The 21,125-nt window shown below is 30.4% G+C and overlaps 1 protein-coding gene across 1 annotated transcript; it reads left to right on the forward strand.

Annotated features, from left to right (window-relative positions):
* The first annotated feature begins 9,779 nt into the window (after positions 1-9,779).
* Positions 9,780-14,329, forward strand: LOC107012808. The gene is made up of 6 exons (XM_015212732.2): positions 9,780-10,087; positions 11,111-11,346; positions 11,444-11,702; positions 12,880-13,059; positions 13,134-13,289; positions 13,914-14,329. Exons 1-6 carry the CDS (start codon positions 10,058-10,060, stop codon positions 14,079-14,081), a joined length of 1,029 nt encoding a protein of 342 aa, XP_015068218.1. The 5' UTR covers positions 9,780-10,057; the 3' UTR covers positions 14,082-14,329.
* Positions 14,330-21,125: the final 6,796 nt, after the last annotated feature.

The following is a 21,125-nucleotide window of genomic DNA, read 5'->3' on the forward strand; positions in this document are numbered from 1 at the left end:
TATATATATATATATATATATATATATATATATATATATTATCTTGATTATGAAAATGGAATGGTTCAAACTTCTTGTGCTAGTACATTTTGTATGTATTAAACGAGACTGAGTAGAGATAGTTATTTTGGAGTGACTGACAAAAGCATATTCTTTAAGTTGTTAAATATATTTATATTCTTAATCCTGATATAACTATTATGATCTGTATATAATGATTATCATTTTGATTTATTAAAAGGAGAGATTCTGAGATGAGTTAATATGCCTGGTAGATTGGATGATAATATTTTATGTATTGGTGAAATAATAAGTTAGTATTGGAATCCATTTATCGATATAGAGATTGATGATATTTCTTTTTGAGAAGTTTCGTATTCAAGAAAACAGGTGTGTGTTTCTTAACCTTTTTGGACTAGATTGAAATATCTATAAGTAAGGATTCTTTTAACCTAGTAAAGATATAGGTTTTCTATGAGATACTTGTCCACCCAAGTATTGAGAGAGTTTAGATGTGAACTTGCCATCAATGTAGAAGATCGTAGAAGTGTTATCTAACTTGTGGGTTCGCTTGAAGGTCAGTCTAATTTATGAATTCGCTTGAAGGTATCTGCTCACGCTTCAAGAGATAATTCGTGAATTAAATTTCAGCAAATTTATGTATTCTAGCATATATAAACGTATTGGTTATCTATTATTCATGTAACTAAGTTGTATGAATCTAATATGTTTTCGCTGTGCATATAGTTTTTCAACAATTTGAACAGTTTTCCTTTTAAAAAAACAATTCATTAATGACATGCTCGAATCATAATTGACCATGTATATAAGAAGATTTTGCAAAATGAAAAGTATTTTTAGTTAAAAAATAATGACACGGATGAAGCCTTTCTCAAATAGAAATTTTCTTTATTGTCAATCCCTTAAAATTCGATGACATATTTAAGCTTTTTCAATTAAATAATAGGTAATCACTATGACAAAGTTCCATAGCATAAATTTTGCTTGTTCTTGTGAGTTATCGTGGAGACAAATTGAGTTAATTTGTTCTATCAATGTAGAATGTAAATTACGAGCACAATTTGGAAAACAAACAACAAAAACAATGAGACAAGACAGATTATCGTGAGCGGCACGTTAAATCAACTCTTAAATAGTGATCTTTATTGCTGTCTGATTGTCTCCACTATTAAAAAAATAATCTATGGTAAACCCTAATTAGGGTTTCTAAATAAAATATTGATAATTTATAAGATTTTTGAATTTATAATTTTAAACATGCTATAATATTTGTGTGATTATTGGAACTCGTAAAATGAAAAATCAATGTTTAAATGTTTTTTTTTCTAAATGGACATAAATGAAAGTAATATTACATAAATTAAAACTATGCATAACATACAATAACAATTACATATTTAATATGTTCAGTTTTATAAAATGAAACCGAACATATAAAATGAAATATGAAATATAGGATGTAATATTTTTTTAATTATTATTTCTTAGTTTGATAATTATACTAAAGTACGACTAAAATTAAAGGTGTTTTTGGAAAACCATAAAGTAGAGCAGACGACCTGAGGTTGGACCTTGTTTTATGCCTCAACAATCTCCTCATGACTAGGCCATTTCTTTATTTTCTAATGCTTAATTAACCTGTTTTCCATTAGAATTTTTACTAAAGTATTTAAAATATAAAAAAATTAAATATATGAAAAAATTAAAAGATATCTCATATATATGTATTTAATAATAAATATATAATATTCCCCCTGTTTCAAAAAGAAAAATCTACTTTTCTTTTTAGTGTTTTTAAAAGAATGATTCCTTTTTTTTTTGTAACATTTTAAAATTAGCTTTCCACGTGACATATTTAAGACCATAAGATCAAAATGCAATTTTGTACATTTAACCTAACATTAGTTTAGAACCACAAGATACTAAAGTCTTTTTTATACAACTCCATGCCAAGTCAAATTAAATTATTCTTTGTGAAATGGAGAAAATAATATAATTTTTTGGAAATTCAGATAACCTTATGTTCCCACTTAATTGGCTCCCCTTGACTGTTGGCATGCTTAAACTTTACTCTCTCTTCTAGTCGATAATAAGAGTATTTTTAGCACCAAGGTACATCTTTTAAGAAATTTATTCATTCCCTAAAAATAAGAACTGATTTTCTTTTATCAATTTAATCATATAGTTAATAATATACTTTCTTAAAATTATAGGTCATATATTTAAAAACTGTATTACTATAAATTACATTTTTTCTCATGTTAATATGATAAATAAACACATTTTAAAATATCTATCAAAGTTTATATAATTTAAACCTTGAAAAAAAGGCACAAAATTGAAGAAGTAGCTTCTTGGTTACATATATAAAATTCCACTTGCCTAAATAGGGAAAAATTTGAAAGAAATAATTGCTTTCATCCATCTATTTTTTCTGATTCACAATAAATTTTGTATATCATAAAATAATAAATAAAAATACATATTTTTTTATTAAAATATATTAAATTCTAGATTCGCCTCTTCTCGTATATCCTACGTACCTCACCTATAGATTATACATTGTTTTGGTTATTGTATGAACTTAACAAATTCTATGTTATTACTTATTCATCATTCAAATAGAAAGAAGTAAAAGGGAAGGGAAAAGAACATTTAGAAAAAAGAAATCCTTTTTACTATATTATATTGCTTATACATAGCTCATACAAGGCCATAGCTATAACAGAAAATAATGTTATCTTCAATTGTAAGGAAAAAAAGAGTTGATGATAAAAGCAAGAGGTGCTTCATTATCATAAATCATTTCATGCATACCCTACTATTTTGAGAATCTAAAGAGACTTTGTTTACAAAATAAAAACAAACCCCAAAAAGAGAAAAAGAAAGAACAAAGGTATTGTTGTCAGTAGGTAGGGACTAATCTATCATTATATTTACAGATTCATATTAATTAAATATTTTTATTTAAATTTTATTTTTATATTAAAAATTCACTAATAATTGATAATATATAACTAGATTTATAATCAAATATTGATGTGCATTTCCAACGGTTCGTCTGGTGAAGTGGGGGTGTCTCATGTGTAATGATGAGTCATGACTTTAGCTTTATTTCAAGAAACTATTATAATCTAGTACCTTTTGATTTTTTATTTTAATTAGAGTTTTGCGTTAAAGTTTGATTAATCTAGATTCAACTCGTGTAAAAATTCATTTGAGAAAAACACTTTTTATCAAGATTTATCTTAAAGGATCACATCTGAAAACTCTAATTAAAGAAAAGGTGATTATATTCTAGTACTAAACAATCACTATATATTTTTAATTGGTGTATGATATTTATATTTTAGTTTAACTAAATTTAGATTTGTGCGTTTAATTAAAAAAAATGATGTTTTCAATTTAAAAAAAAATTAATTTCCCAAAAAATTGAAAACGAAGCATTTGATTAAAATAAAAGAATCTCGATAATATATGCAATGGTAAATAAGTTAAACAACAAGAACTTGTTTTCAAAAATTTAAAAATGAGAGTTTTGATTTAAAATAAAGAAATCGATAATTTCATTGAAACGGTTAATAAGTTAAATTATCTTTTGAAGACCTTAATATATAATTAAAGATAAAAAAAATCAAGTATATATGTTTATATATAATGTTGTGGTTCTTGTGGACAACATCTGGCGTTAATCAATTAAAAGAATCTGATATGCACGTACACATTACAGCTGCATGCAAGAAACAATTTTGTACACTTATATTTTGTTAAAGAAGTGACTTTAGTAAAGATGTATAATAGTATCCTTTTAATTAAATTGATAAATTATCTTATATTAATAATACAATTAGTAGGAGGATATTAAAATATGATATTTTAATATTAACTTATTGGCATGACCTCAAATTTAGGAGTGCGGAGTTAAAAGGGTAAAAAAAATTGTCAAAAATTCCAAAAGGGCATATCAATTTATTTTAAAACCAAAACGGTAAAATCGCTAGCGACTTGTACCTTCTGAAAAAGCGAAATCGCTGCCATAGCAGCGATTTCTTAAAATTGCCTTTTTTCAAAAAAAAATAATTAAATTAAACAAATCGCTCCACACGGAGCGATTTTCAAAATAATAAAAAAAAATTCTATATTTCAAAATTTTTTATTTTTACTTTGAAAATCGCTCCGTGTGAAGCGATTTGTTTAATTTTATTTTTTTTTTAAAAAAAGGCAATTTTAAGAAATCGCTGCTATTGCAGCGATTTCGCTTTTTCAAAAGGTACAAATCGCTACATCGTGAGCGATTTTACCGTTTTGGTTTTAAAAAAAAATTGATATGCCCTTTTGGAATTTTTGACAATTTTTTTTACCCTTTTAACTCCACACTCTCAAATTTAGAATCATGAGGACACCTAGTAAAGATTCGATTAGTCATTATTTAAGGACATTTTGTACGGAATTTTATAATTTTGAAAATATGGTGATAAATTTAAAAATTTGAGCACACGACGAATTTTGACGCCAAAGGGCCTGCACGATGGGCTGACAAAAAATCAGATCCTAGTTAATACAACTTCTTTTATTTTCGTTGAGCTTTTTTGAAAGAAGGAATAGTTGATCGCTGTTTTCTCCCACGGAGTCTTAAGCTCATAGACAATTCATTGGCTGATGCTTGAGGCTCAGATAGGCTAGTTAGATCCGTTTTCACTTTATTATATATCTTGTGAATTTTCGGAGATAGATCTTCAGGCACAGCGTTTGAACGGTTAATCTTATGGCTAAGGCGGTTTGGTTGGTAGTGTTAGCTAATAATGGTTGTTCTATGACATAATAGATAGGATGGGAAGCCTTAGAGTGGTATAAAAGATAGACTTCGAAAGTTTTAGAGTGACAAGAGCATCCAATGTTTAATGGTACAGTTCGAGGCTGGATGAGGTAAGAAGTTGGAATGAATAAAGGGTGGCATAAAAGGTAAGCTTGGGAAGCATTATACATGGGATGAAAAAAGGGTGTGGAGAGAGACTTGGGGTGATGCAACTTTTATATTGCATGTTTCCTTCTGAATGTCTACTTTAGAATATGTAGTGAATTTAGATTGATCGATGATGCTTACACTAGTACATGTTGTTTGTACTGTTACTATTTTTACTACATTCTGAATTTAAATTCAGTGATGTTCCTTAGATAAAGACGATGATGATTTTTGACAGCTTCTATTCTTTTTCCTTATAGTGGGAGCCAGTGGCGGAGCCAGCCATTTTATAAAGAGTGTGTATAATTTTAAAAATTACTCCTTGATGTGAATTTTGACTAATAAAAATGTTTAAAAAAACACTTGAAGGGACCAAGAATCAAACCCTCAACCTTCCGCTTCATACTTTCAACGCTCATTTTACCATTGAGTCAGCTCCTATAATTACTCAAGTGTGTGCAAACCTAAATATATATTTAAAATATCGTAAATTTATCTCGTAGATACGGTATAACTTTCCGACGAAGGGTGTTCACTTGTGCAGCCTTCGTTAGCTGTCGCTCGGCCCCTGGTAGGAGCCGATCATAATTCCTTTAGTCATTGTATCTCCTGTTGCTCTTGTACCTGTTTCAACTCCTGTCGCTCTTGTACCTGTTTCAACTAGTTTCTTAGGAAATATTAGTTGGTATCTTTTATATATATATATATATATATATATATCTTAGAAAGTTTAGAAAAGATAAACGTAAAAAAGAAATAGTCAAACTCCTAATTAAATGATAACTTCAAGACTGAGTGGATATATAGATATATCCTCCCTTGACTGATGTTAACAGGAAACGTAGATAAGAAAATCAATGAAACGTTAAATTAATAAAAAAAAATTAATGTAGGTGGAGATTTTAGCGTCACGGGATATGTTTAATTAAGGGAAAATTGTATATAATAGCAAAGTAATAACCTAAAATAAATAGAGTAGCTAGGGTTTGATTTAATTGTGCTCCATAGCAAACGTTAGCTAAAATTTGCCAGGCATCTCTCTCTCAAAAATCTCGCTCGCCACTCTCCCATTCTCGCTCGCCACTCTCTGCTCGCCTCTCTCGCTTTATACACAGAAGTGTATAATTCTGTTTCTGTTTTGTATAAAGCGAGAGAAAATTGTATATACACATGCAAAAACATATATCTTCGTGTTATACACTTAATTATACAATTTACAAATATTTTACTTCAATTCAATTGTAGACAAATGCAAATTTTATACAAATATTGCAGAGAAAAAGGCCAACGAATTATACAATTGCGAATTATACAATTGCAGTGAAATACAATTTTCTCTAGCTTTATACAACAGAAGTGTATATATTGTGTTTCTGTTTTTGTATAAAGCGAGAGAAAAACATATATCTTCTTGCTATACACTTATAATTATGTAATATACATACAATTGTGCATTATACAATTGCAGTGAAATAGGATAGCGAATTATACAATTGCAGCGAAATAGGCCAGCGAATTATACAATTTAGGCCAGCAAATTATACAATTGTATATGTATAGCGAATTATACAGTTTTATGTTTGCTATGGAGCGCAATTATGCAAACTTTGTTATAGCATACAAATATGAATTTTTTGTTTGCTATATGTGAAAGTTGCCCTTTAATTAATAGCCATAATTGCAACGTTGGAAATTAAGTATCACAACTCTTTGATTAACTTATTCAACCCTTTTTGTCCATTTCAATTACATCATTTTTAGTTTAAAGTTTAAACTATTGAGCATTTGTGACTTGTGAGCATGATTGAAACAACTTATTACCAAATACTATATAAATATATATATTTAGAAAACTTAATTTAAATATTTTAATATAGTAAGACATTTTTGCATTACTTATATGCGGTTTTAATTTGTTATAATAATATGTAATTTCCCGTATTTTTAAGTAATTAATTGCACTTACAATAAATGATTATTGGTGATTATTCTTTTGGTGAGATGATAGTATATATATATATATATATATATAAGAAAAAAAATACATCCAGATCAAAGTACATAAAAATCAATATTTCTTTTTCTTTATTTCCGACCCTTATTGGGTTTTTTTTTTTAATTTTCATTTGAGGTTGATACTTATTTTAAGATTTCACTAATTTAAATTTTTGTTTCGTAAGGACAATAGATCACAAAATTCTTTTACTATCTTCTTTTTTATTTTTTATTTGATGATGAATATTTGTATCGAAATAAATTAAATTTGACCTTATATCGAAAAGTGTCATATTGAAGATAAATATATCCTTTAACAAAATGAATTTTGTATTTAATAGGACTTAATCTCGAAGTTTATAACTAAGAAAAAAATGCTTATTAATCTTTCATACTTATCTTAATTTGTCAATCATTAATTATCATCATCTTGATAACGTCAATTCAACAACTAAAATGAAGTTAATTATTGTAAAACGAAGACTGCAAATTATTCATGGTGGGTTACGTAGTCAATTTCTGTATTATTTAAAGAAGATTAAAAAAAAAACTAATCCTTTTTTTATGGTGACTAAATAGAAATATTCCATCGTAAGCAAAATATATGTTTTTGTCATTTGAGAACTATGATATTAAATGTATTAATTATGTCATGTTAATTCTTGTTTAACTTCTAATCAATCTGATAATATAGAAAATTTCCTATACTATCAGGTTTCTACAAGATAACTACATATAAATGTAACTATTCATAATAAGTGAAATTAACCCCATAAAAAATATATATATACTTGATAATATAAAAAATATTTATAATGCAATGTATATAAGTTAAATCTTAATATTTATTTTTTACGGGAAAAGCCTCTTCAATCTTTTTTTTACATGTAACTAATTAGCTTATATGATGTTTACATGCCGTACATTCTAAGACAAGTAGAGCTTAAGTTAATTACTAAAAATCAATTATCATCAAAATGCCTAAAGAAAAATTAAATCTTGCTTATGTAATTTAGGATTAATTAATGTGAAACCCAGGCTCAAAACTAAGCAAGAGTCTCTCTAAGGTCATAAATAAGGTAATTAAATCCAATTTTAGGTCAGAAATAGGCTCCTTAATTTAGATACAACTTATCCAACCACTTTTAGGTTATAGATAAGGTAATATTCTTCATTTTCCCCTTCTTGCCCAGACATATCATTTTCTTCTATTTAATTTATTATTAAAAAGTAATTTTTGTTACAATTATAAAATCTACAAATTTTCTTTTTTCGATTAACACATAACAAAGTGTACAATTATTTGAAGTTATTTTATTTTTCTATAACTAATTTTTCTACCTCACCTGGATTTTATCAACGAAAATTCGGTAATTTTTAATTAAAATAATATAATATTTATAATTTTTTTGATTGTGAACCTAAATATTATCCTATATTAATTTAAAATTGTTATTCATATTTATCAATTTTGAATTTCTCACAAAATAAGGGTAAAATTAGCTTACATTCCAACTTTCTTTTGTCATAAAACATGTATTCTATCCTCATTATTAAAATAACACAGAATATGAGATGAGTGATGACATTAGAATATTCAATAAAAAATAGTAATGAAATCATATAAAATAAATATTGCAAATTGATCCGTTTAATGAAAATGATCATAATTTAAAAGTACTAAATCGTGCTAAAATAAGTCTAATAAGTATTAATCACATGATTAAACATTAAAGAAAAATTAAAATTAGATTATGTAATTTAAATGTCGAAACCAATTAAAGCTAAAGAACAAATATTTAACATTATTGTTATTTTTAGTGTTCAATTAATTTATTTTGCTAGCATTAGTATTGATTTAATTTCGAATTGAGCATAATTAGAGTTACTAATATATATAGACTATAAATTTTATTGGATAATTCAAAATTCTAAGTCTCAAAAACTTAAAAAGAATATATTAAAGATAAAAATAATGAAAACAAGTAAGTGATATTTAAAAAGTACATCAAAATAAATACTTAAATTTCAAATATAGTCATTTTTTTAAAAAAAATATTAAATTAAGTCAAGTCAAATCATTAATTGAATTTTTTTTTCTTTTTAGATTTAACTCAAATTTTAATTAAATTTTATGTGTCCCACTCATCACACCACAAAATATTAACAAAAAATTTGTTTATGCTCTAACTTTCTCGTATCACAAAGTTAGGGTAAAATGCATTTACAATCTAACCTCTTCATACTATAAAATAAGAATAAATTCCACGAGACCCTCTAACTTTATCATACCATAAAATAAGGATAAAAAAAGTAGTTTACACTTTGTTTTTTTCATACCTCCCTACATTCTAACTTCATTATATCATAAATAACTATAGAATTTGTTCACTCTTTCTCATTCCATAAAATAAGGATAAAATTTGTTTATAATTTAATCTTTTCATACCATAAAATAATAATAAAATGTATCTATATTTTAATTTTATTTTATCATATAACAAAATAAAAAAAATTTGTTCACACTTAACCTCTTCATACCTAATAATATTAAAAATAATAAAAAATCCCATAAATTTACAAACATCCTAACTTTATCAATCCACCAAATAAAAATAAAATCTATTTATACGATCATACCACAAAATTAAGATAAAATCTATTTGCATTCTAATATTTTCATACCATAAAAATTTAGGATAAAACCTATTCACACTTTAACCTTATCATTAATTCACAACATAATTATAAAATTTATATATTTTTTATAAAATTATACTAAATATATATGATCTGCCGTATCTCATCGTTAAACAAAGAAAAATAGAAAAAAGAAAAAAAGGATGGTGCTTGTGTGAGTTGGACAGCGGCAAAATCGAGAAATATTAGTACTAGTATAACATATTTAACTGAAATGGCTCCATGTAGATTACGGCATTAATACAAGTAAAGAAGACAAACTCCATACTTCCAAAAACACTATAATTTTCATTCAAATAAAGCTTCAAATGAAGGGGTCTTTGTATATTTGAGGATTCTGTGGAAAGAATCTTTTGATTCATAGTTCAATCTATAATAATGGCTGAAGAAATTTGTTTCTTTACAAAGGTATGGTTATTTTTTTCTCTTTATTTTTGAGTATATTGTGTATGAGATCCAGCTTAAAAGTACTTCTTGCTGAGTTTTACAATCTTGTTGAAGCTGAACTATCTTCCCCTTTACTAATTGGTTTCTGGGTTTTTGCAAGAATGTGAATTTATGGTGGACTGGTGGTTTTAGTGAGAATTTTTCACTGTATTTTGTATTTTGTGATCTGGGTTTTGATTATTTTTTTTGTTTTTGTTTTGGGGTTTCATTTTCTTGGTTTCGCATTAAACAGAGTGGAAGAAAAAAATTGATTTTTTTTGGCTGTTTGTTCGTGGGGTTGTTGTGATATGCAATTTTTTCAGCTAAAATACTTGTTGGAGTATTGGTTATGTTCTCAAAGAATTGATAAGCTCATGTTTGGCTGTAGATTTTAAAGTTTGGAACTTTAAGACTTGTGTATGTGAAGTTGTGATTTTCGAAATTTGAGGTTGTGTATATGTAATTTACTTGGAAAAATTTGAAATGTTGTGAATGGAAGTCCCAAAAACTCGAAGTTGAAAATATTTGAAGATAAGAGTTTGAAATTTCGTGGCTAAACAAATATTTGAAGATAAAATTTCAAGAACTACTCCGAAAATTTATGGCCAAACAGTAGCTAAGGAAGATGTATTGCTGGTGAGAACATTTTTATGTTTTCTTTTGATGGTTGTTGACTTCCTGGAGGTAAATTTTATGGAATCAACTCAGATTGACATGTTATAGTCTCATGCTCAATGGATACCTTCTATAAAAAAGAACATGTGGTTGTTCGAAAACAGTTTGCCTTGTCCCTCAAGCCTTTTAAGTTTAATTGCTCAGTAGGCCGTGATTAGAGATTGCTCGGACACTCAAAAGTGTTGCCACACCGTGTTGGATCCTCCAAAATGCACAGGATCCCGGACGACATATTTGAAGAGTCCGATAAACATAGATTAGAGGTGTATTTAAGTTGCAATTTTGTTTTCCACCTAGTTCATTGATAGTCTTCTTTTATTTGAATGTCAGGATGCTCTCATCATAAAACCTCCCAAGAAATCTCCGGCATTGTTAAGGATGATAGTTATAGTGTTTGCAATGGTCTGTGGTGTTTATATCTGTTCAACCTGTCTTAAACAGACTAACACTGAGACAACAAGAAAACTCTTGAATATCGAAGTTATAGAAAGGCCTTGTCATGAATATGATACCGACCGATCTCAGATTCCATACTTGCATTATCCTAAACCGAAAACCTTTAGCAGGTAGGTATTTGAGTTATTTAGATTTGCTTATTAATCTTCAGTCTTTCTGCAAATTTGTCTTTTTAGTCATTTTATCTCCTTTGTCTATCTATTGTAGGGCTGAATGTTCCTGTAATCCTGTACGTCTGTTTGCCGTTCTGTCAGCACAGAGGTCTGGAAGTGGATGGTTTGAGACACTATTAAATAGTCATATTAATATAACCTCCAATGGTGAAATTTTCTCTGTCAAAGAGCGGAGAGAAAATGCTTCCTCAATCCTGAGGACTTTGGACATGGTATATAATTTGGATTTGTTCACCAGTGCTTCCAAGAATCACTGTTCAGCTGCGGTTGGCTTCAAATGGATGCTTAATCAGGTAAAATCATTTTGTTAATTCACATGCTCTCCGTGCCATGTCTTAAGCATAAAGTTTGGCTAAGTTGTAGCCAGGGATATAAAAATGCCGAGGAAGGGTAGACATCTTTTATCAATAGTTGATCACACTTGAAGAAAGTGGTTCATCTTTTATGCTTCTTTCATAGTCTTGAGATTTTCAGACAACTTCAATTCAAACACCAATAGACTCCTTGAGATAGGGAGATCCTTTGCCTTTTGAAACACTTCAGTTGTCACTGTGGACGGGCCTTACCTTAACAGAGCTTTTTTGAGAAATGGAGTGTAACGCTCAACCCCGTTTGGATAGTGCTAAGGACTCTTAGAATTATTGTAAGAAACTTTGTATAATGTTTGAAAATTGGCTAAGCAATATACCCTTTGTAAAGCGCTAGAATTTATTTTTGGGAGATTCCAATTTTCTTGTATTGATTTGGAGAGGATTTGATCTAAATCGGTATCTTTTTATAAATTGTTTTAAAGTTTTCATCTGGCTACTGATTGTGCCACAAGAAAACTGTTGGCTGAGTTAGATTTGGTCAGGTTGAGCCATTAGGATTAAAAAATTATTATCTCACCATATAAGATTTATTTTGTACTTGAAAACCTTTAGCTTTCTATACTGCATTGCATATACTTCCCCCGTTTCAATTTGTTTGTCTAATTTCAAAATTTAAGAAAGTAAAGAAGGTAGTCTTAAACTAAAGATATGTAGAATGTATCAAAATGCCTTTTAATCTTGTGGTCTTAAACCTGCCACTTGAAAAGTTGAAACTAAAGAGTACGTTGCCAAAAAGGAAAAATGACATTATTTTTGAAACGGTCTAAAAAAGAAAGTAAGATGAACAAATTGAACTAGAGGGAGTAATAAAATCATGGTAGTGATCCATTCAGAATCAGTATTGTTGATCATGCATCAAGTGAATGGTATTTTGAGATTACGTCTCATCATATTAGTTGGTGTGTTTGTCAGCACTCATCTGTGTGCGGCGTAACAGAAAAATGCATGCTTTGTATACCAGCTCTCATAAATATGCTAAACTTTGTTATTTACAGCCTTTATTGCGTAGAGTATGATCTAGCAGGATATTCAATATACGATGTCTTCTGTCTAATTGCTTATTTCGGAAAAATTGACCGACCAATCTTGACAAACACAGGGGTTGATACAATATCACAAGGAAATCGTTGAGTACTTCAACAATAAAGGTGTCTCCGTAATATTTCTTTTTAGAAGGAATCTGCTGCGCCGTATGGTTTCAGTGCTTGCAAATTCCTATGATCGTTATGCTAGACTCTTGAATGGAACACACAAGTCTCATGTGCACTCAATTGAGGAGGTAATTCCTTCAATCCATTTCTCCCTATTGTGTCATAAGACTATACAATCTGATCATTTTGCGGCTTTTTCTAGGCTTCTACTCTTGCGAAGTATAAACCAGAAATCGATACAACATTATTAATCACAGATTTGAAGAGAATGGAGGCGTCAACCAAAGAGGCATTGGAGTACTTCAACAGTACTCGGAACATATTTTTGTATTATGAAGATCTTATCAGAGACCACACGGTAAGAGTATACATTTCTGAAACTCTAAGTCTATAACTATTTTGTCATGAATCACTGCATGTAATTTAAAGCCAAGGAGTGTAGATAATTTTTCATATGACCTGATATATCTAGTCAAGTTTCTTGTTCACAAACGTATGCACTGTTAAATTTTCCCTAAGCAAAGAAATCTGCCTCTACTGGCTCGAAACATTTTGATTTACCCTCCTTTATACTTCGCTTCCATCCATACCCTTGCCATTAGTAAGTCGTCTCATATTTGTCCTTGACTTTTGACTGTGTTCCAGTGTGGACTTGGGGATGAAGGTCCAAATTTACCGCATTGTCTTTTATATGGTTTGAAATTACTCTCTGCTATATTTCTTGTTGGAGCTCCCTTCGAGTCGAGCAGTTGCTATTCAATTTGCTAACGGTAAAGATATGACTGTCAATAAAGTATAACAAAGGATAAAATTAAGACATTTCATGTAGTAGAGGATAGCTTTTGCCCCTTTTTCCTTCTTTACCTGACCAACTGGCTGGGCACTAAATGAGTGAAGGGCTAATTCATTCATTCGTTTCCCTTGTTATCCGTAAATATACTTGTTCTTTTGTGTTGCTCATTATTTTCTGGATTATTTGCAGAAATTGGTAGACGTTGTAGAGTTTTTAAGATTGCCACAAATGAATTTAACTAGCCGCCAAGTTAAGATACACAGCGGACCGCTGCAGGAACATATCAAGAACTGGGATGATGTGCATAAGACATTAAAAGGAACAGCGTACGAGAGTTTCCTCCAATCTGACTATTAAATTTTTCGCCTTTGTTTTTTGATGAAGGCGGAGATGTAGATATAAAGAGAAATCTAGTTTAGCTCCAGTTTTCCTTTTCTTTCCATATTGCAAGTGTAAGTATCAAATAGTTGTGTCTTCTTCTTTTATTATCCAATCTTTCAATGTTGCTGGCTTGAGGTTTCTAATCTCTTCTGTAAGTTAATTATGAAAAGACTAAATGTGCCAATTGGTGCATGTGATGAAAGTTTATTTACTTCTTCAACTTACTCATTACTTAGTATAGTATTTTGATAATTTTTTTCCATCCGATATCTACGATGGAGTCCAATTAAATTTGGATTTGCACAGGTAAGTCCCACGTTAGAGGCAAAACACTTTCTAACAAAGGTAACTACATATTCAATGAGATATTCAATGAGACTCTCTTGGAAAGAAAAAGATAATCAAAAGGAAAATGAATGAGATAAAAAGTAGACACTGTTGGAAAGAAAAACATAATTAAAAGGAAAAATGAATGAGATAAAAAGTTACTGTAAACTTCTTTGAATCTAATTAAAGTAATAATTAGCAAGAAGACTTCACTACAAATAGGCTTACCAAAAAATTGAAAATACTAAAATTTAGGTCACTAAATTACTAATTAGCTGTTATTCTGTCATAATATTTAAATTTGCTAAGATAAAGGAGACTAGCTAATAATCTAGTGAATACTTGGTCAAGTTCTTTTGAATCACTTTTCAAATACTTCCATTTGATTTAAGACTGCAAACTCCAAGTTGACCTCTGAAGAACTCGTGTTTTGCTTGCGTAATTGACTTCGTGAAGATGTTTGCTGCTTGCTCATTTGTATAACAAGACTTCAAAGTTATTTCTCCAGTAGAAACAAGATTTCAAATAAAGTGATCGCAAATATCTATGTGCTTTGTTCTACTATAAAATGCTGCCATCTTCGACATCGCAATAACAAATTTATTGTCACAAAAAATCTCAGTTGCACCAGCTGAAATCTGATAAAACTAACAACAACTCTCCTTAATCAAACTGCTTGACAAGCCTGTAGAAGTTGTTGCAATATATGTAGCCTCTGAAGTTGATAAGACCACCATTTTCCGCTTTTTTAAACTCCATGAAACTGCTTCAGATTCAAGATTAAACAAGAAACCAAATATTCTCTTTCTATCATCAACGTTGTTTGCATAGTCACTATCAACAACATCAATTAATGTGAAATTTGTCACCTTATAATATTAAATTTCATGATCTGTTATCCATGCGATATATCTTAATACTCTCTTTGCAGCTCTAAGGTGAAGCTTACTTGAATTGTGCATAAGTCTCGATATGACGCCAACAGAGAAAAAAATGTATGGTCTTGTATGAGACATGTAGTTCAAACCACCATCCAAACTTCTAAAATGAGTTGCATTTGTCATTTTAGAACCATCATCACAACACAACTTCTCATTAATATTCATCGGCGTGGCAACAACATTACAATTTACCATATTGATCTTTTTCAAATGTTTTGTTGCATATTTTTCTTTGTGAAAGAAATATACCATCAACTCTCTGTTTTACCTCAAAATCAATAAAATAATGCAGTAAACCAATATCAGACATCTCAAAATTTTTCATAATGCAGTATTTAAATTGACGATACTAAATTTTGAGTGAGTATCGTCACTAAATTTAAATACTGCATTATGAAAAATTTTGAGATGTCTGATATTGGTTCACTGCATTAATTTCTTGATTTTGAGGTAAAACAGAGAGTTGATGGTATATTACTTTCACAAAGAAAAATATGCAACAAAACATTTGAAAAAGATCAATATGGTAAATTGTAATGTTGTTGCCACGCCGATGAATATTAATGAGAAGTTGTGTTGTGATGATGGTTCTAAAATGACAAATGCAACTCATTTTAGAAGTTTGGATGGTGGTTTGAACTACATGTCTCATACAAGACCATACATTTTTTTCTCTGTTGGCGTCATATCGAGACTTATGCACAATTCAAGTAAGCTTCACCTTAGAGCTGCAAAGAGAGTATTAAGATATATCGCATGGATAACAGATCATGAAATTTAATATTATAAGGTGACAAATTTCACATTAATTGATGTTGTTGATAGTGACTATGCAAACAACGTTGATGATAGAAAGAGAATATTTGGTTTCTTGTTTAATCTTGAATCTGAAGCAGTTTCATGGAGTTTAAAAAAGCGGAAAATGGTGGTCTTATCAACTTCAGAGGCTACATATATTGCAACAACTTCTACAGGCTTGTCAAGCAGTTTGATTAAGGAGAGTTGTTGTTAGTTTTATCAGATTTCAGCTGGTGCAACTGAGATTTTTTGTGACAATAAATTTGTTATTGCGATGTCGAAGATGGCAGCATTTTATAGTAGAACAAAGCACATAGATATTTGCGATCACTTTATTTGAAATCTNTTTTTATATTAAGAGTAGACTCATTGATGCTCTTTTGAAAACCACTCTCCTGAAAATAAGAATCAATTTTGAAGTATCATGTCCGTAACGCTTGTATGCCATTAAGTGCCTTTTATTTCTTTTAAATATTATCTTCTTTGCCATTAACCACAAAACCTTCGTGTTGTGAGACATAAACTTGTTAACTTCCTTAGAGTCAGTTGGTTTTGATGATAGACATTTAACATTTTACTCACAAACCTCGCATGAAATAAAAAAGAAAGTAATCTATGTATGACAACACCAAGATGGAAAAGAATATGTGATTGATTACGAAGAAGGAAACCATCAATCTAAGAAATTAGGATCAACATACAGATAACCCAAATCCATCATATAGCTCACCTTGATTGACACACGAAATCAATCTATCTATATAAGGAAAAGATGAAAATTAAGTCAAAGATCTAAGATATAATGACCAGACATGAAAAACAATCAATCCAGCTAAGTTAAGCAAGATGGAGCAACAAATCACGCCAAGGACTCAAGATCTGCTGATCAGACAAGAATCAAGCCAGCAAAATCGAGAAGGATAGAGAAGCGATTTACCATACACATATCTGATATGGACATGGATCAACAAATCTCCTCAATCAAGGAATATCTCAACTATCCTTGATTTAGATAAAAATCCCTTGGGTTATTCCTTAACAAGACCAGTCCTCAAATACTATACAATCTTCGCGTAGCCTTAGTTCTGAAGTACGCACTTCCCTTGAACTTGTACGATTGTCTTCTATCATCTTTCATAAAAGCATTGTATACTTAAGAGAATATAACTGAAAAAGAAAAGAAAAAGAAAAATTTGAGTGTACGATATACAGGTAGAGGTTTTGTCAATTAGAAGTTTTGATTTGCATATCAGACGTGAACTCTGCAAGAATCGTCTGTCACTCACCAAGTTCCATACTACTCTAAAGGAAACCCTTGAAACCCAAGGGGACTGGACTAGGCACCACATTGGTGATCTGGACCAGTATAAAATTTTCGATGTCATTTACTTACTGTGATTGTATTGCTATATATTCGTTTTACTTACACGTAGGTAAGTCGATTGACCATTACTGGAAGTCGATTAAAAGTAGTTTTTACTTCACCCCCTCTTGATTATCAATTGGTATTAGCGCAGGTCTCACCATCTCAGTCCAAAATGACACATTATCAGATCCCTGGAGCTTTACTTCAAGACGGACACTTTTCACACCGTCCACCATACTTCAATGGACAACATTACTCTTACTGAAAAAATAGATTCAGAATTTTTGTCTGGTCAACTGATCATCAAGCAAGTATAGTGATCAATAAGGGCCCAAAGCCTATTCCTGGACTAACTGAAAAGGATGGCACTGAAAAACCATTCGATCCTGAATCATTTGACATCATTAAAGAACAACAAGAGGTGATATATACTAATGCTAGAGCTATAACTTTGCTATATTGTGTAGTGAGTGGAGTAGAATACGACAAAATATCAACATGTGAGAATGCAAAAGAAATGTGGGACAAACTAGAAGTGACGTATGAAGGAATCACAAAAGTAAAGAAAGCTGGGATCAGTTCTCTCATTAATGAGTATGAGCTGTTCAAAATGACCGAAGATGAAAACATTGAATCTATGAACTCAAAACTCTTGGAATGGTATATTCAAATGCATTACAAGTCATGAAATCATTAGAAGTCTTACCAAGGTTTGGAACACTAAAGCTTCCATTCTTTAAGATAGATATTTACAGAAAATTACATATGATGAATTTTGAGGCAACTTAATGGCCTATGAACAGAATCATATTAACATGCACAATTATGATGACAAAAAGAAAACTGTGACGTTTACAGTTGAGACATCTAACATTGGAGATGAAGTCAACAAAAATCAAGATGAAGAAATGACACTCATAAATCGTGGAGTAAGACAAATGCTTAGAGAAAGAAGACAGAGACCTCAATAGGACTTCAAGAATAATGATTTCAAAAGAAATGACGATCGCTGTTACTACTACAGAATAAAATTATCCAAAATGGAGGAGAAGAAACAATCGAAGAAATGAAGATCCAAAAAGTCTCGAAGCATGGGAACAAAGAGAAACAATCGACAATGATGAAATGACAAATTTATGTTTCATGGCTCTAGGTAAAATGAGTGAGGTAAGACCCTTTAGCTTTCCAAACTATAATGATTTCCAAAATTCCGTGTACATGGTTATTGATAAATTATAAAAGGTTATTGATGAGTATAATAAAATTGCTCGAGAAAAGAATGACAGATAGATTCTTCTCAAAGCAAGTCAGATTGAAGTCGACTTACTAATAAAAGAATTTAAAGAAGTAAAAATGCAACTGAACAAAGCCAGGAAATCTCCAAGTCACAGTTCTGTGCGATCTAACAAAACTGCATACTACAGATCTCCAAATCATAGCTCAAACAGATTGAATAGATCTATCTCCAACTCTCATTTTTTTTGAAACTCCTATTAAAATTACTTGCTATACTTGTGGTAATCTTGGTCATAAATCTTTTAACTGTAGAAAATATTCCTCAGGAAAATGGATCTGGAGACCAAAAGCTATTAATCATTAAGGACCCAAAAACACTTGGGGTACCTAAAAGAAGTTAATTTTGTTAATTTGCAGGAGCAATCTAAGAAAATCTACAGGAAAAGAAAGTGGGTACTTGGCAGTGGATGCTCCATACATATGCGCGGAAAGAAAGAAAACTTCAAAACTATAAAAATGATTATGAAGGATGTGTTAGATTGGGAGACAACGCTAAAGGAGAAGTAACCAGAGTTGGAAATATTGCTCTCAGTTCATCATGCGATTTAATTGAAGTATATCTTGTTGACGGACTCTAACACAACCTCCTCAGCATTAGTCAACTATATGATGTTGGATTTCAAGTTATGTTCAATACAACTAGCTGCATCATCAAACATCCTGAAAAGTAGTTAACACTTATTGGTGATCGAGTAAACGATAATATCTTAAATAATGTCGATTTTACCTATCTTACTTGTCTTACTGCAATCTTCAGTGATCCCTGACTATGACATAGAAAACTTGAACATGTAAGTCTCCATGCGCTTGAGAAACTCTCTAGACTTGAACTAGTCATTGGCTTGCCAAAACTAAAGTTTGAGAAAAACCATATCTTTGTGATTATGCATGTCAATGAGTAAGAAGACTCGTTCATCCTTCAAAGGAAAAGATATTGTAAGCACTTCTAAACCCCTTCAGCTTCTTCATATGGATCTTTTTGGTCCTACTTGAACTACCAGCATTAAAGGTAAAAGATATGCTTTCGTAATTGTTGATGACTTCTCAAGGTTACATGGGTAATATTTCTAACTCATAAGAATGAAGCTTTTGCTAACGTTGAAGTCTGTAGAAAAGTTCAAAAAGAGGCAAGGTATTTCATTACAACCATCCATAGTGATCATGGTCACAAATTTGAAAATAACTCACTCGAAGAATTATGTGCTCAAAATGACACTACTCGAAACGTTTCCTCACCTAGATCTCCTCTAAAAAATGGAGTAAAAGAAAGAAAGAATCATTCACGACAAGATACAAGAAAAATGTTTCTCGATCGAAGTCTTCGCGATCACTTTTGGGCATATAAGTACTGATTTTCATATACTTAACAAATGCCTAATCAGACCTATACTAAAGAAGACTCCCAATGAACTATGGAGAGGCAAGAAACCAAACATAAGTTATTTCCATCCTTTCGGATGCAAATTCTTTATCCACAATAATGGTAAGATCAATCTCGGTAAGTTATATCCAAGAAGCGACGAACGTACTTTTTATAGGGTATGCCCCTATTAGCAAAGTTTTTTGTGTTTTTAATAAAAGAACTTTAAGTTTTGAAGAATCTATACATGTGGTATTTGATGACACTAACCAAAGAGTGAAGGAAGTTGAAACCGGTGACGATGAAATTACCTCTCTAAATCCAGCTGAGGATACACAAATCGTCAACATTGAACTGAATATTGAATAGTCAACTACTACAGAAGTAGAGTTGACTACCCCAATAGACAAAACCACCAATCCAAGGGAATGGAGACACGATGCTAGCTACCTTTGAAAATTTCATCCTTGGAAAACCCGATGACAAAATTTAGACCCGATCTTCACTCAAAAAACAAGCTTCTATGGCTTTCATATCTCAAATGGAACCAAAGAGAATAAATTAAGCTATGTAGGACAAATCATGGGTACAAACAATGAGAGAAAAACTTGATCAATTTGAAAGAAATCAAGTGTGGATTCTTATTGAAATACCTAAAAATTGCTTAGTAACCGAAACCAAATTGGTGTTTTGGAATAAGCTGGATAAACGTGGAAAAGTTATTTGTAACAAAGCAAGATTAGTTGCTCAAGGCCACTTACAACAGGAAGGTATTGATTACGACAAAACTTATGCACCTGTTGCCAGCTAGTCTATTCGTATTTTGCTCGTATATGCATCCTTTAAATGATTTAAACTTTTTCAAATGGATGTAAAAATGCATTTTAAATGGGTTTATAAAGGAAGAAGTGTTTGTCACCCCCCCCCCCCCC

Source organism: Solanum pennellii, chromosome 3 (genome assembly GCF_001406875.1).
Source record: "Solanum pennellii chromosome 3, SPENNV200".
In the NCBI taxonomy this organism is placed as follows: Eukaryota; Viridiplantae; Streptophyta; class Magnoliopsida; order Solanales; family Solanaceae; genus Solanum; species Solanum pennellii.